The sequence below is a fragment of the Phalacrocorax aristotelis genome, chromosome 15 (genome assembly GCF_949628215.1).
Source record: "Phalacrocorax aristotelis chromosome 15, bGulAri2.1, whole genome shotgun sequence".
Lineage (NCBI taxonomy): Eukaryota > Metazoa > Chordata > Aves > Suliformes > Phalacrocoracidae > Phalacrocorax > Phalacrocorax aristotelis.
In genome coordinates, this window is record NC_134290.1 from 5,739,516 (window position 1) to 5,754,445 (window position 14,930).

A 14,930-nucleotide genomic window follows, 5' to 3' on the forward strand; every position below is an offset into this window, starting at 1 on the left:
GCGGTACTTAAGGCGGCGGCGCGGATCACGCAGCCCCGCCGTGCCCATGGCTCTACCGAGTGCGGCCCGGGCGCTCCGCGCCGCCGCCGCCCGCCTGGGCGCCCCCCGCCGCCCGCGCTCCGCGCCCGCCACCGCGCCCCGCGGGGCCGCTCCGCCGCCGCCGGTGGCCGGCAGGGGAGCCCGGCCGGTGCCGCCGCCGCCTCCCCCTCCGCGGGGCGAGCAGCGGGGGCCGCCGCCGCCCGTCGTGGATTTCGAGGACCCGCGGGAGGCGTTCCGCAGCAAGAGCAGCGCGGAGCTGCTGCGCGGGCTGCTGGTGCTGGGGCTGTGCGCGGTCGGGCCGCTCGTGGAGCACAACCGGGAGGTGGGTGGCGGGGGGTCGCCGGACCCCGCCCGGGGGGTGGGAGGGCAGTCCCGAGCAGGAGGGTTTCCCCCTCTGGGTGGGGCGCCGAGCGGGGGGGGAGGGGCTGCGCGCTCCGGGGAGGGATGAGGATGCCCGCCTCGGGGCGGGGGGAGCTACCCGCTCCGGTCCCGGACCGGGAGAGGGGAGGGGGGCCCGCCCTTCCGGGGGGGGTGAGGGGTGCCGATCCAGGTCCTGCGGAACTCTTGTTCGGGGGGCTGGGGACTGCTGCGGGCAGGGTGCCCGGTCGGTGGGGCACTGAGCTGTCGTTGTCCCGCAGCTGCTGCAGCTGTGCCAGCGGGTGTTGGGGCAGGCGCTGTTCGAGCGGTTGATGAAGATGACGTTCTACGGGCAGTTCGTGGCCGGGGAGGACCAGGAGGCCATCAAACCGCTCATCCGGCGGAACCAGGCCTTCGGCGTGGGCGCCGTGCTGGACTACAGCGTGGAGGAGGACCTGAGCGCCGAGGAGGCCGAGCGCAAGGAGCTGGAGTGAGTGCGAGGCCGCGGCGGGGGAGGCGGCAGCGGGACGGCGCGGCGCGGCGTGCGCGCCGGGCGCGGGACTTGGCCGCTCCGCTATTGGCTGCGCCCGCCCATCCCCCCCGCTCCCATTGGCTGCGGCGCCGGAGTTGCCGCGCGTCACGGTCCCGCCTCCCGCTGCGCTCCCACCCCCCCCCACCCCCCGCCCGGCCGCCGCCCCCCGGTGCCGCCCCGCCATCCTCCCCAAACACGCTGGGGTGCTGCTCCCCTCTGTTCCCCTTGCTGCCCCCCAGGCTGCTGCCCCATACACACACTGGGGTGCTGCCCCTCACCATTTCCACCCCTCTCCAGCCGATGTGCTCCCCCCCCAAGTCACACCCCCTTCCCACATTTGGCTCCCCCACCCCGGGCAGCCTTCCCTGCCGCCTGCTCTCTGCCAAGGGCAGGCACCGGCCCAAAGCTGCCAGTAACTTTCCACTATTCAGGCTCCGGTTTTGGGTGGCTCTGCTCACCCGATCGATGGGCCGCTGGCTGGCACCCCACAGTCACCAGGGTGGGCAGTGTCCCCCCCCCACCCAGCAGAAGGGTGGCCCTGCCAGAGGGTGCAGGCTGGGGATGCAGCGCTCCCCCCGGCAAGGCTGCTACAGCCCCGTGTTCCCCCTTTGCCACCGCACACTTGTTGCGTGGTGTTAAAAATAACAGCTGAAACATCTTTTGGGGGTGATTTGCAAGTGTGGTTTTGGGTTGGTGCAGTGATGCAGGTGCTGCCACTGGACTCTTCCTAGCTGGTGCCAGGAGCCTTATCTCTGCTCCCTACCTAGCTGCTGCTTATCAGGGACGCTCGGCTTGCCGCTCACTGTTGCTGCTAGAATTATCTACCAGTGCAAATGTCCTGCCCATCCATGGCAGGACTGGTCAGCTTGTGAGGGCAGCACTGGTGTCAGAGCTGCACAGGGGGAGGCAGGACTGCACCCAGCCCAGCCCATTGCTGACTGAGCTGCAAACTGCACTTTTTTAAATTTAAAAGCTTCAAAATACCCCTCTTATTCCCCCCCACGGGCTATGGCTCTTTTGAAGGTGCACAGCAGCGGTGTTTTCAGGGTTGGCAGTTTTCTTCCCTGGGCATGTAGCCATGGTCTCGGCCTGTTGCTCAGCATCCCTGTGGAGCTGAGCTGGCCCCTGGCATGACACAGCTGAGCTGGTGGTTCCAGTGCTGCAGGGCTGTGCCTGTGCTGAGCGCATCCTGCGGTTGACCACTGAGGGCTTTCGTGGACAGGCTCTGCTTGCACCTGTATCCTGCCCGCTCATGGTGGCGTGTCTGTGAGCTATGCTAGGCCCCCCAGAGCAGATTTTGGGGTTGCTTGCATGGGACTCCTTGCTATGTGAGTTCTGCCTGTGCTGCGTGGGTCATTCCCACCTAGGAAAGCTTGGCAAAGGTCCTGAAAGATCTTTCAGATAAAAAATCCTGAGAAAGGATCTGAGCCCCATGCCCAGTGGGATTTTCTGCATCAAATAGGCAGGGGGAAAAAATGCTGTCCTGGCAGTCACCCAGTGATGTCACGAAGCAGGGACAAAGACCAGGGAAGGTGTGGGTGGCACTGGAAGGGCTGCGTTGGACCCTGGCCCATGCCAAGCATCGCGCTGGGTCCTCCTTGGCTCTGTTTGGGGGCAAAACCCAAATTACCAGCGCTTCTGCCAGGGTGGTGCCAAGCTGGGCTGTGTGTGGTTGAGAGGGGTGAGCAGTCCATGGCTTGTGGCTGCTGGACTTGGGAGCTGCATCCTTCCCTCCAGTGAGTGCTTTGGGGCTTTACCCCGCTGCCAGCCAGGAAGCAGAGGTACAAACCAGACCCAGCCAGCAGTTTTTTTGGCCTCCTGGTGCTATCTGCTGTTGTTCCCCCAGGCATAGCTCCTGCAGGCAGCCATGCTGGGCTGACCAGTGCAGCCTGTTCCTCTGGAGCAAGCTGGCGGTAACAGCAGAGGAAGTGCCCTTTCCTCCCCAGCGATGGGCCCTTCCTGCTCCTTGTAACAGGCTTTCTGGTTGGAAACAGCAATGCAATGTGGGTAGGCACTGGCTTATCCCGCCTGCTGCAGGCTCATACCTGCCCTGCCCTGCCCGGGCTGGCATCCAGAGCTTTGCCAGCTTGTCCCAGGAGTCCTTGGCCATGTGCTGAAGGCTGCTGCCAGGTCATGGTGACACAGCTGGAGAAGGTGTCTTGCAGGCAGCAGAGCCTGGGTGCTGCTCTGCTCCTGGGGCAGCGTGTGGGATGGGGGCGCTGGGATGGGTGCAGTCCTGGGTGGGGTGTGGAGGGGCAGTGCTGCGCCTGGTCAGGGGCTTCTGCTCCCTGTGGAGGGAAACAAGGACCCCTCCATAGCGGAGGTGGTTGTGGTCCCTTTGCAGCCTTGGGGCCATTGCTGGCCCATGGGCATCCTGAGCCAGGAAATGGGCTGGGGTTGTGCTAACATGGGGAAGGACAATCCTGCCCATGAGTGCTGTCAGACACCCTGAATGGCTCTGCCATGCAGCATATGGATTTCACTCTCTTGAGTTTTCTCGTGCGGACACCTGATATCTGCCCCAACATGGGATTACAATCTAGCCTGGCCAGTCAGCCTCCCAGAGCCACTGCCTCCCCTTCTCCTCCTGCTGCCACCCATGCCCAGTGCTCTGCCTGCGTGAGCTGTGGGTCGCTGGGATCACAGGGTAGTTTCTGTTCAGCTGTGCGAGGAGGTCCTGCAGTGGTCCCGGACTGGTGTGTGCTGGCAACTCAGGCATGGGGCAGGCTTGAAGGACTGTCTTCTGCCAAGAGTTTTGCTTTATTCCTACCTGCAGGGTTCTAAGCATCACCCATAGCTCTGGTCTGGGCTTCATGTGACTGTGAGTTTTTCTTTGAATGTGGTAATTCAGGGACAGCTTCTCCCTAGTGTTCCCTCATCCCCCCTGCCAGACCCATCTGCTGATGAGCAAAGCAAATATGCTGTGCTTGTGATACCTTCCTGGTAACCTCCAGGGCAAAATGGATTATTGCCTACTTATTTCTGACAAGGGGACCTTTTTGGTTCTCCGAGAGACAGCTTATTTGAGCCTGATCAAAAACTTCCTGAAAGCCCACATCTATTGTGTCAGCTGGATTACCCTTCCCAGCAATCCAGTAGACTGCATTGAGGCTTCATAACCTGCTTTGCAGCACCTGGGGGGCTTGGTTTGTGCATGCTTTGGGGGACTGTGACCTCCCAGGTCCGAAATGTGCCTTGCAGGTGGCTCCTTTGTGGTTACAGCTTGCCAGAAGTGTTTGGACAGTGCCTGGAGAAGTGTCCTGCCCTGGGAGACTCGCTCTGGGTTTGGAGAAGGGGTGGCCAGGTATAAGCTGGGTTAAGTGGCACTTGGTTGGTGTAGGAATAGCTTTGCTGGCCAAGATTAATATTGCAAAGAAAGCAGATGATATCCAGGAAGAGCTATTTCTTCAGCTGGAATGACCTTCTTTTATTTTGCTTGATGCAGAACAGTAAAGGGAGCACCATGGCACTGATTTGAATGCCACCCCCACCCCCGTGGGGATGAAGGGCTCAGCGCAGTCATGCAGCAGGAATGCTGCTGGAGAGGGTGTGTTTGTCTGGAGTGCAAAGCACTTCAAATTCAAGGGTGCTGTTTGCTAATTTAGTTGTGTGCATTCACGCTGGGTAGGTCAGAGGAGGCTTTGCTCTGTGCCACTTGCCACCAGCATCTCAGATGTTGGAGGTAAGGCGTGCTCTGGGGTTCAGAGCTGCCCTGCTGTGCCATGGCTGGGACCTGCCTGCAGGACCTGTCTCTTCTGACATGCCCTCAGAGTCCCAGCAGCGTGTCCAGCTGAAGCCTTCCCCTGTACCACACAGCCTGCTCTGAGGGGACCTTCCATCCACCGTGGGCTTTGCTATCACATCCCATCCCTCAGTGTATGATGTCTCCTCCTTCCTTTCCTCCACCCTCTGTATTCAGGGGCAGAAGGCTTCTTGACCTGTCTTCAGGGTAGCAAAACTGCAGATCAGACGTGGTGCCTGCTGCTCCCCATGAGCTCCAGCTGCTCCTGCCCTGGTTCATGACAGGCTTTGCTGCACTTCGATCAATGTGGGGCTGTTCCTGGCTCCAGGGAGAAAGAGGGAAGGGCTTGTCTCTGCTTGTTTGTGCTTCCAGCAGCCCCTAATCCCTGTCACAGGGTTTCCATGTGGGAGAACATGTTCTGGGACTGTGCCATGTGCCTTGCTGCTCTCTTGTGCAAGTCCTCTGGCTCTAGCCAGGTGGCTTTGCTGCTTGCCTCGCAGTGTGCTTCCCCATTGATGGGCATGGCTAATTTTGGGGCAGTGACTCCAAGGCAGAGTTCTCCTGGAGGAGATGGCTCTGCTGTAGCTCAGGGCTGCTCTCCAGGGGCTGGCAGTGTTCCTGGGTGAGACCTTGGGTCTGCAGGTTTGATTTAGGGTGTCAGCAAGAAGGCTTATCTGCTCAAGCTCAAGTAGGATCTTGTGACTTGGCCAGTGGCCCCCTGGGCTGTCGGAGCCCTGTTATCTCAGTGGCAAAGAGCTTGGACTTGAAATTACATCTGAGGTCAGCTGGAGTTGAAGCTGAGACCTTGTTTGTGAGTTGTTGGCTAATGCCAGGGCACAGAGGAGTATGGGGCAGCTGAGCTGTAGCAGGGCATCCTATGGCTATGTGCCATGGGTCTAGAGGAGCTCCTTGCTTCATGGTCTGGCCACTGGTGCTTGTAGGGTGGGGAGGTGTTGGGACGAGGTTTAGCGCTCCACCACAGTGAGGACTGGGCTGGTGTGGTTAGAGACAGAGCACCGAGCCCCACTAGGGCTGACCTTGTCCTTTCTGTAGGGTGGGTTGTTTGAGAGCAGCTCTGGATCCTGGGACAGAGCATCCTTCCTGTGCTGCCTCAGGGCTTCCAGGTAACTCTTGCCTGGATGTTGAAACCCCATTGCCTTCCATGAGTGGGTTTGAGGCATCTGACTAGCCTGTGGAGCTCATGCTGAGCAGCATTTGATTCACTGGTGATGGGATGGTGAGGGAAGAGCAGGGTCCAACACCGGGCTGGCAGTGCAGGAGCCTTGGAGCTGCCCTGGCCACCAGTTTGGGGTTGTGGGGGGTTGCTGACCTGGCCCTTATCTTCCCTGTTTCTCTTCTTAGCTCCTGCACCTCTGCAGCCGAGAAGGAGATGGGAGGTGAGTGACCCAGCCTCTCCTGTTGATAGGAGATAGCCTGAAGGTCCAGCTGATCTGGGCACTGCAGGCCTAGTATGGGGGAAGGACCCAGCTCCCATAGCCTCGAAAAACAAGCTGGATGAAGAATATCTTGGTTCTTGGCCAACTCTGCACCTCAGCAAGGCTGAGCTCCTGCTTGGGCAACAGAGCAGGCAGGGCACATCGCAGCCCTTGGGGGCTCTTTTGAGATCTAAGACAGAGCCCTTCTTCCCTGCACCCATGGCAGAAGCTCCCAGGGAGGCTTGTAGGAGCTCAGCAGGGCTGTGTGGCCCATCTCCACCCTCTTCCACCCCAGGAGCAGAGCAAAGGGAGAAGCAGTACCGAGCTCATCGGGGATTTGGGGATCGCCGTGGTGGGGTCATCAGTGCCCGTACATACTTCTACGCTGATGAAGCCAAGTGTGACCAGCACATGGAGACGTTCCTCCGCTGCATTGATGCCTCAGGTAAGTGTTCCATGTGTCCTGAGCAGCCCCACTGTTCCTGGAGACTGCCGGGACCCTGCAGCCCATCCCTGTATCTTGGGTGCCTCCTTTCTGCCCGAGCACCCTGCCTGTTGGGTGAGCTCTGTCTTTGTGGCTCCATGCAGGTGGCAGCTCAGAGGACGGCTTCTCAGCCATCAAGCTGACGGCGCTGGGCAGACCTCAGTTCCTGGTGAGTGCTAGGGCTGTGATCAAGGCAAGGTGGGTCAGAGCCAGGGCCACAGGTGACGCATCTCAGGGTAGGTGCTTTGGGGTGTCAGGCTTGCTGCAGTGGCCTCTCTACTGATGGCAGAGAGGAGTGGGCACCAACAGGCTGTCCCCTGTGTGCCTGAGACCACCCTGGTGACCCTGCCTCAACTTCTGGAGACATGTGAAGAGCTCAGAAGTTCAGAGTTCCCAGACTGAGGGCATGGGGGGTCTGTACTGCTAGGCTTGGCCTCTGCTTGGCCAAGGTTCCCCGCTACAGCGTCAGGGTCTGCCTCAGGCTGGGCACGATCCTGCAGAGCCTGCACTGCAGGAGGCTCCGAGCCAGCTGGGCTCCAGTCTGGGTGTCTCACCTTGAACTCTGTCCCTGCAGCTGCAGTTCTCGGAGGTGCTGGTGAAGTGGCGGAGGTTCTTCCATCAAATGGCTGCAGAACAGGGCCAGGCTGGGCGGGCAGTGCTGGAGATGAAGCTGGAGGCGGAGAAGCTGCAGGTGAGGCAGGTGATCTCTGAGGGAGGAGGCTGTGCTGCTGGAGGTGGCCATAGGGATCCCAGAGCAGCCCTGACCTGTGACACCTCTGAGCCTGGAGCACAAGGCACCTGTAGCCCCTTGGCACTGATTTTCCTTTTGGTGGCAGGAGGCCCTGGCCAGCCTCGGCATCGCAACCAAGGCAGAGAGCCAGCACTGGTTCACAGGCGAGAACCTGGGTGTAAGCGGGTAAGCTGCCTGTAGCCTGGGGGGTTCTGTGGGGTGGGGATGCTGGGGAACCTTGTCCCTGTTCCTGGGGCAATGGGGCAGCAGCAAGGAGAGGTCTCCAAAGGCCAGCACTGGCTCAGCACGGCAACCAAGCAGAGATGAGGTTTGGGTGGAGGTGCAAGATGGGTCAGGGTGGCAGTGCTGTGCACCTGGCTTGCTGGTAGGGGTCAGGAGCTGGTAGAGACCCCTCTGCACCTGCAAGACACTAGTATAGACCTGGCTTTCTCTTCCCAGCACTGTGGACCTGCTAGACTGGAACAGCCTGATCGACAGCCGCACCAAGCTCTCGAAGCTGCTGCTCATCCCCAACATGCAGGTGGGTACCCATCTCTGCCACACCTGGAGTGGCCCTGCAGAGAGGGCACTGCCAGTGCAGGGCAGCCTGTCCCCTGTTCTGGTCCCCTGCTGCTGCACCAAGGCTAGGGTGCTGCAAGGACTCATCCCTCTGTATAGTTCACCTCCTCGTTGCCTTTGGCCACCAACACGTGCCTCCCTGGTGCAGGTTTCTGCCTCCTGTGGGCAGGGCTGGCTGAAGGCAGGCAGGGTTCCACAAGCTGTTCTTGTTTCAGACTGGGCAGCTGGAGCCTCTGCTCTCGCGCTTTACTGAGGAGGAGGATTTGCAGATGAAGCGGATGCTGCAGCGGATGGATATCCTTGCCAAGGTCAGGGGGTGCTGGGGCTGGGGCAGCTGGACACAGGCACCACCACAGAGAGAAAAGGTGCATAGCAAGTGGCCCCATCAGACCAACCTGCATGTTGTTCACCACCCCAGAGAGCCACAGAGAAGGGTGTGAGGCTGATGGTGGATGCAGAGCAGAGCTATTTCCAGCCAGCTATCAGCCGCCTTACCCTGGAGATGCAGCGCCGCTTCAACAGGGATCGGGCAATCATCTTCAACACCTACCAGTGCTACCTGAAGGTGAGGTCCAGCAAGGAGGCTGGGCAGGAAGGATCTGCGGGAGCAGCCGGATGGGGACCTTGGCTCCTGAAGCCACGGCATTGCAGTGGCACGACTCCAGGGCTGGCTGGCTGGAGGCGCAGGGGGAAGGTGGCACTGGCGTGATGACCCTTTGCTCTTTCTTCCATCTGGTCCCAGGAGGCTTATGACAATGTGACAGTGGATGTGGAGCTGTCTCGCCGGGAGGGCTGGCACTTTGGCACCAAGCTGGTCCGCGGTGCCTACATGGAGCAGGAGCGGGAGAGGGCAGCCCAGATTGGCTACGAGGATCCCATTAACCCCACCTATGAGAAGACCAATGAGATGTACCACAGGTAGGGTACAGCCCCAGCCATGCTCCTCACTCCCGCCCCACCAGGCATAGGCTCAGGCAGCCTCACCACACAGTCCTGTACCGTCCTACAGGTGTCTGGACTACATCCTGGAGGAGATCAAGCACAGCCGGAAAGCCAACGTGATGGTGGCATCTCACAATGAGGACACGGTGAAGTTCACCCTGCGCAGGTGGGTGCTGGGGAGGCAGCATGGTATGGCAGGGACTGGGGGCTCAGGGGATGTGGGAGGCTGGCAGAGCTGCAGTGAGATGTGCTGTGGCTTGTCATGTCTCCTCTGCTCACCCAATGGAATCCTAGCTCCCATCTAGTGCTCAGGGTTTCAGCTGGGTCTTGGAGCTGGGGTGCAGCATCGTAGCCCACAGCAGCTGCAGAGCTGGCCCCATGGCCCAGCCCAGAGGCTGTTTTAAATACAAATCCCTCAAATCATTGCATCCCAGTATCCATCTGGGACGTGGTCAGTGCCATGCTGTTGCACTTGGAGATGATCCCCGCTCCTCTGGTGGGATGTGCTGCCCCTGCATGCTCTGCTGTCTTTACTCCTCCCTAATGCTGAGGCTTGGCTTGCAGGATGATGGAGCTTGGGATCCATCCCTCAGAGAAGAAGGTGTACTTTGGGCAGCTGCTGGGCATGTGTGACCAGATCACTTTCCCCCTGGGTGAGTACTGGGAGCAGGGGGGCTTGGCAGGTGGAGCATGAGTACACCTTGACCCCTGAGATCTCCCTAAGCAGGTGCTGTGGGGTCCAAAGGGTGGATGGAGCCAGGCTATGGGGGTCTGTCAGAGCAGGACTGGCCGAGGACAGTGCCTTGTTGCCTCTTCCCTAGCTCTGTGGGGTGCTGTGACCCCCTGCATGGGGTTTGGGGAAGATCCAGATGGAGAATCACATCTGTCTCCTGGAGGTCCCATGAGACCGTGATGGCTGGGCCAGGAGATGCCCGCTTCGGATTACACGCTGAGATTGAGAGTTGTAGGTGGGGCAGAGATGGGTCCTGGCAGACAGGAAAACCCCTTTTGTACCTTCTTGGTCTGGGAGTGCTGCTTTCCTCCGCTGGAGGTGCACACCAAGTCCTGGGCTCCCCACTAGTGGCGTGGCAACAGGCTCTTGTGTGACCTTGTCCTCTCCTCTGCCACTGGGCCAGGCAGTGGAGCAGAGCTCCCAGGGGCCCGGACAGAGGGATGTGCAAGGGTCCAGGTAGCCCAGCTCAGGTCAGGGACTGATCCTCCTGCCTGCACCAGTGTCCGGAGTGGAGACCCGAGGCCAGGAGAGCGGCAGGAGGCAGACTGGGCAGTTGTCCAGCGTGGATGCTGTTATGTCCTGGAGTTCCCCTCACAAGCGGGGTTTGGCTGCCTGTCTGCAACCTCCTCTGGTCATGCTGGAAAAATGTGTTAACTTGATGTTTCTGGTTGAATGCTTCTTGAATTGGCCTGGCCCTGGCTGCCGACATTCCCAGGGCTCCTGGTGACCTTAGCCTGCTCTCCCCGTGTGTTCTCAAGCTCCCCGTGCTGAGCTGGGGAGGGACGCGCAGCCGCGCCCCCGCACCCGGGCAGGCTTGGCCATGTCTGGCGGGGGCCACTCCCAGGCTTCCCCTCCCCAGTGCTCAACCACAGCCTCCGGCCACTGCAACAGCTCCTACCTGCTGACCCTCATCCCTCGCTCTGTTGGCACAGCCCAAGGGGCATGGGAGAGCTGGGGGTAAGGGAGGCTTTTTTCCTTTTTTTCCCCTTTATTGCCTCTTTTCCTCCCCCCTGCTTTTTTCCTTCTTGTCCCCCCTTTTTCCTTTTTTTTTTTCTTCTTTTTTCCATTCTTTTCTTTTCCTTGGTACTTCTCTGACCTGCCCCTCTCTCCTTCCAGGTCAGGCTGGCTTCCCTGTCTACAAGTATGTGCCCTATGGCCCGGTGAACGAGGTGCTGCCCTACCTGTCCCGGAGAGCCCAGGAGAACAGGGGCTTTGTGCAGAGGGCAAACCAGGAGCGGGACCTTCTCTGGAGGGAGCTCAAGAGGCGGCTCCTTGCAGGCAGCCTCTTCAGCCCCAGCCGCTAACCCCAGCTGTGGCATCCAGCCCAGGGTCTCTTGTGCCTTCACCTATAACCACTACTGCTGTTCCTCGTCCTAGTTCTGCTGCAGTTTTCCACACACACATCCCCCTGCCCCAGCACCCTTTGCACTGGGTGGGGAAGTGTCCTTGTTGCTGTTTGAACCACATTCACCTTCTGGAGGTCGCTACTGTAGGGTTGCCCTAGCTGGCACTGTCCTGAGGGCTGTCCCTCCTCCAGCCCAGAGGGTCTTGGGCTGTGCTTGCCCTGGGCTGTCTCTGGAGAGATGCTGGGGCTCCCCTGCCAGTCTTTCCTCATTTCAGTGACCATTGTCCTAGGGTTTTCCCCTCGTAGGATTGCATGGGGAGATTTCACTGCCTGCTTCATGCCACGGGACTGGGTCCAGGGCAGCCTCGGCAAAAGCTCCTCCACTGTCACTGGGCAGGGGTTGATGCGTCACTGCTGCCTGTCCCAGGGCAGCCACTACCTGGCTGCTCACCAGCTTTGCACAGACCAGAGCTGGGCAGCTCCTGGGCAGGACCAGGCTTTGCCCCCGCCCCAGAGCCAAAGCTGCCTGAGGTTGTCCGTCCTCAAGCACAGAGCTAGTGGGGCAGGAGGGGTGAGAGGTGCTGGCCAGCCCCACCTGCATACTGTTCCTGCCCTGCCTGCAGTCCCCAGTTCTGATGCTGGACCAGGTCTGCTGTGGGCAGGAGTGGTGGCCACATGGGAGCACCAGGAGCCGGACCACAGCTTGGCTCTGCCATACACTGGATTTGCAGAGAATGGTGATGATTAAATCATAACTGTTCTTGCTCCTGTCTCTTTCTTGGAGTTACTGGGCAGCTGCTGCCCTGGGCTCTGCTTCACTACTCTGGTCTCAGAGCAGTAGTTAGTGCCTGCTCTCAGCCCCCTCCAGCTGCACGCTCTGGCCTGAGCTGGGGCCAGGGGAAAGGAGCCAGAGACTGGCTGCACTGAGTGAGACCAAACTTCCTTGGGGCCTGGGAATGGGGAAGCTGTAGAGCTGTCTGTGATGGGCTTGGGGAGAGCTGGGAGCCCTGGAGCATCCTCAGCTGCCCCCAGCACTGTGCTGCTCATGGGGGGAGGGAGAGCAGCAGCTGGGAGAGAGCCTCTCCCACCCTGAGATGTTTCTGGGGGACATGCACACTGCAGGCTCACTGCCTCGAATTAGGGACAGTTTCTTCTGGGCTCATTTTGGGCTCTGCAGGACCATGAGCACCTGTAAGGCAGCATCTCCTTTTCCCCTGGTTTGTTCTCTCTGCTTCTGGCAAGAGACCTGAGCCAAAGCAGTGAAGTTGAGGCTTTCCAGAGGTGTTCACCTACTGCCTTTTTCTCTAGCTGATACTCCCATGCCTTAAAAACACCTGGAGGTGCAGCAAGCATGGCTGGAGCATGGGGCCAGGGCTGCTGGTATTTAAAAGCAGTGCCAGAGCAGACAGTACCCAGGCTCCTGGTATTGTGGGGAGGGGAGGGGATAGGCCTGTGGCCTGGGCTCTGACAGTGTGGCTGGACCCAGGGCTGCCTGGATACATGAGCAGCCATTTTCTGCTGCAAGCTTCTGCAAAGACCCCTGGCCACCTGCATAGCTACTGCAGGAGCAGGTGTTGCAGCTTCCATGCCAGCAGCTGCATGTATCTGTACATGGCCCCTCTTGACCCCCCTTTTTTGGAGTTAACCCCCTTCCCAGCCCTCTTTCCAGGACAGAAGGGACTTGTGCACCTCCAGGCAGCTCTGAAGCATGTCTCTACAGTGAACGTGCTGCTGTTTGCAGGGGCTGTGTATGGGATCAGGGTGCAGGGTGCTGCCTCCTGTCTACCCAGCACACTGGATGCCCTTGAAACACCCCAAATCCCCATTCCCAGCAACTTTTATCCATGCTCAACCAGAACACAGCAACAGCTCCTTTTATTTCTGGGTGTATTGATCCAACCGAACCCTCCCTATATCTCAGGCTTTCCTGACCTTACTCAGTTTTAGCTCTTGCTGCTGGAAGCCTCTTTCTGCTTGTCCCAAAGAAAAGGGAGGCGTGGAACAGTGGTGTGTACGCCGGTAGCCTGTTCTGCAGCATGCTTGCTTGCAAGGATGCTGGCTACAGCAGCAGGGGGAGTTGCAAGGGAAAAGAGCCCATATCCTTGTAGAAACCGTCTCAGCAGCCTTGTGCTCAAATGCTGTGAGAAGCCCAAGCACACACGTGAGCAGGGGCTTCTTCCAAGGAGCAGAGCCTGGCCGCGTCCCAGCAGGATGGTGACAAGCGCCTCATATCGTATGACTCCCCACTGCCCTGCCGTGCAGTCCTGCCTGCTGAAACAGCTGCAGGGATTTTTGAACCATCGACAAAACAACGTATTTATTCTCAGTTTTGTGTTCAGAAATACTATAGTGCTGGGGTTTCTTTTTTCTCTGATATTTTCCAAAATAGTTCAATGGGAGGCAAGCACCTGTTGGGGCATTTCCAGCCTGAAATCTGGAAAAGGAACTGCAAATGGTAATGGAAAGCAACAAGCTGTGCTTGCAGGGTGCTGGCACAGGCAACAGCCTCACTGGGACCAGAGGGAGAGGCAGAATGGGTGGCTGATACCCATGAGATGTGCAATGACACAGCCCTGGCATCACCAGCCAACCCAGACCATGCCACCCCGCTGAGCACTGTAAAGCCTTCCTCCTCCCCGCCGCATCCTCAGCAGCTTCTCCAGCCTCTGGCTACCAGCTGGCAGCATCTTCTGAGAGACCAGCTTATCTCCCTAGCTACAGCCCAACCCCTGCCCTGCTGTTGGTTACACCTGATAAAAACAGAGCAGCATGGGATCTGCTGCCTGCAGGAAGAGGAAACTGTTTACTGAAGCCAGAAAACAGCCAAAATCAAATGCATCCTTGCACAAAGCAACAGCGTGGGAAAGAGGCGGTGATGTGAGCCTGCCCTGGCTCATTGGGAGCAGGGCAGAGGAGCACCAGGCACACTCAGCACAGTGGGGAGGTGATGGAGAGAGCAGATAGGAAAGGAATCCCAGTTATTGAAACAGCCGGAGCGAGGCCGCGGCTCCAGGTAGGCACAGCTGCCAGGGGAGGCATGGGGATGAGACCGCCAAGCCTGGCTTCCTGCCTAACTTCGGAGTTAACGCCCTCCCCAGTCCGCTTTCCCAGACAGAAAGGGATGCTTAGGTCAACCGAGGGCTGAGAGTCATCCGGAGGGAACTCCTCACATCAGTGCAGCCGGGCAGGGCCACCCACGTGTTTCTGGGCACCCTCCAGACAAGTCCTGCGAGTGAACTGGGGGACAGGAATGCGGAGCAGGGGAAGCTTCCAAGTGCTGCCAAACATGCAGAAGGGGACTGGGGATACATGAAAAGTGCTGGAGCCGCAGAGGGGAAAAAGGGATCCCGAGCCCATTGGACAGCTCAGGTCTGAAAAGGAAAGCTGATGGGTTATACTAGGTAAACTACCGAACCTTTCCTCTGCACCAAGCATGCTGCCAGTGGAATGTTGGCCACAATGTGCCAATACACCCATGGCACAGGGAATGGGGAAAAGGCAATCTCAGGCATGGTCACTGCCATCCAAGTCCCCACTGGTGGCCCGATGCCAATGTCACTCAGTGGGAAGGAGGAACATGCTCGGCTTTGCCTTCCCAGCTTCATGCCATGGAGAGTCCTGGCTGTTCCCTGCTGTGGCATCACACATGCAAAGGCCACAGGGCATCTGGGCTCACTGTACCCTGCCAAGCAAGGCACTGGACCAGGATGTTATAAATCCAGACTGTCAAAATTGCAGGTTGTCGGTGGCTTCTGGGACAGGCTCTGAAAGCCAATGCAAACAATGCATGTTTGCATGGGGCAGTTCTGTGGATTTGAAACCATCTGTGCACTTTGCACAAGCTACTGCCCATGGCTGGGCATTGGGAGGTCAGTGAGACTCTCTTGCAGGTACATTCGCACTGGCAAGACCACCAGAGACTTCACCATAGGGAACATCTCATCTACACAGGAGAGAAACCTTCCGTGCACATCAGTCCCATGGACTGCAAACACCGAAGGATGTTGGTGG

General features: G+C 59.1%; 1 protein-coding gene across 1 annotated transcript; it reads left to right on the forward strand.

Annotated features, from left to right (window-relative positions):
• The first annotated feature begins 41 nt into the window (after nucleotides 1-41).
• PRODH (proline dehydrogenase 1) lies at nucleotides 42-11,683 on the forward strand. The gene is made up of 14 exons (XM_075110053.1): nucleotides 42-361; nucleotides 678-886; nucleotides 6,033-6,067; nucleotides 6,402-6,551; nucleotides 6,695-6,759; nucleotides 7,165-7,281; nucleotides 7,427-7,506; nucleotides 7,780-7,861; nucleotides 8,115-8,207; nucleotides 8,318-8,464; nucleotides 8,642-8,817; nucleotides 8,909-9,007; nucleotides 9,406-9,494; nucleotides 10,691-11,683. The coding sequence occupies exons 1-14, from the start codon at nucleotides 47-49 to the stop codon at nucleotides 10,876-10,878; spliced, it is 1,845 nt and encodes a 614-aa protein (XP_074966154.1). The 5' UTR covers nucleotides 42-46; the 3' UTR covers nucleotides 10,879-11,683.
• The last annotated feature ends 3,247 nt before the right edge of the window (nucleotides 11,684-14,930 follow it).

Bases quoted from the DNA above. Each gene is read 5' to 3' on its own strand.
- PRODH (XM_075110053.1), top strand. From the start codon at position 47: ATGGCTCTACCGAGTGCGGCCCGGGCGCTCCGCGCCGCCGCCGCCCGC. The intron at 7,282-7,426 runs GTGAGGCAGGTG...TTTTGGTGGCAG, and splicing joins TGGAGGCGGAGAAGCTGCAG to GAGGCCCTGGCCAGCCTCGG. The intron at 9,008-9,405 runs GTGGGTGCTGGG...CTTGGCTTGCAG, and splicing joins GTGAAGTTCACCCTGCGCAG to GATGATGGAGCTTGGGATCC.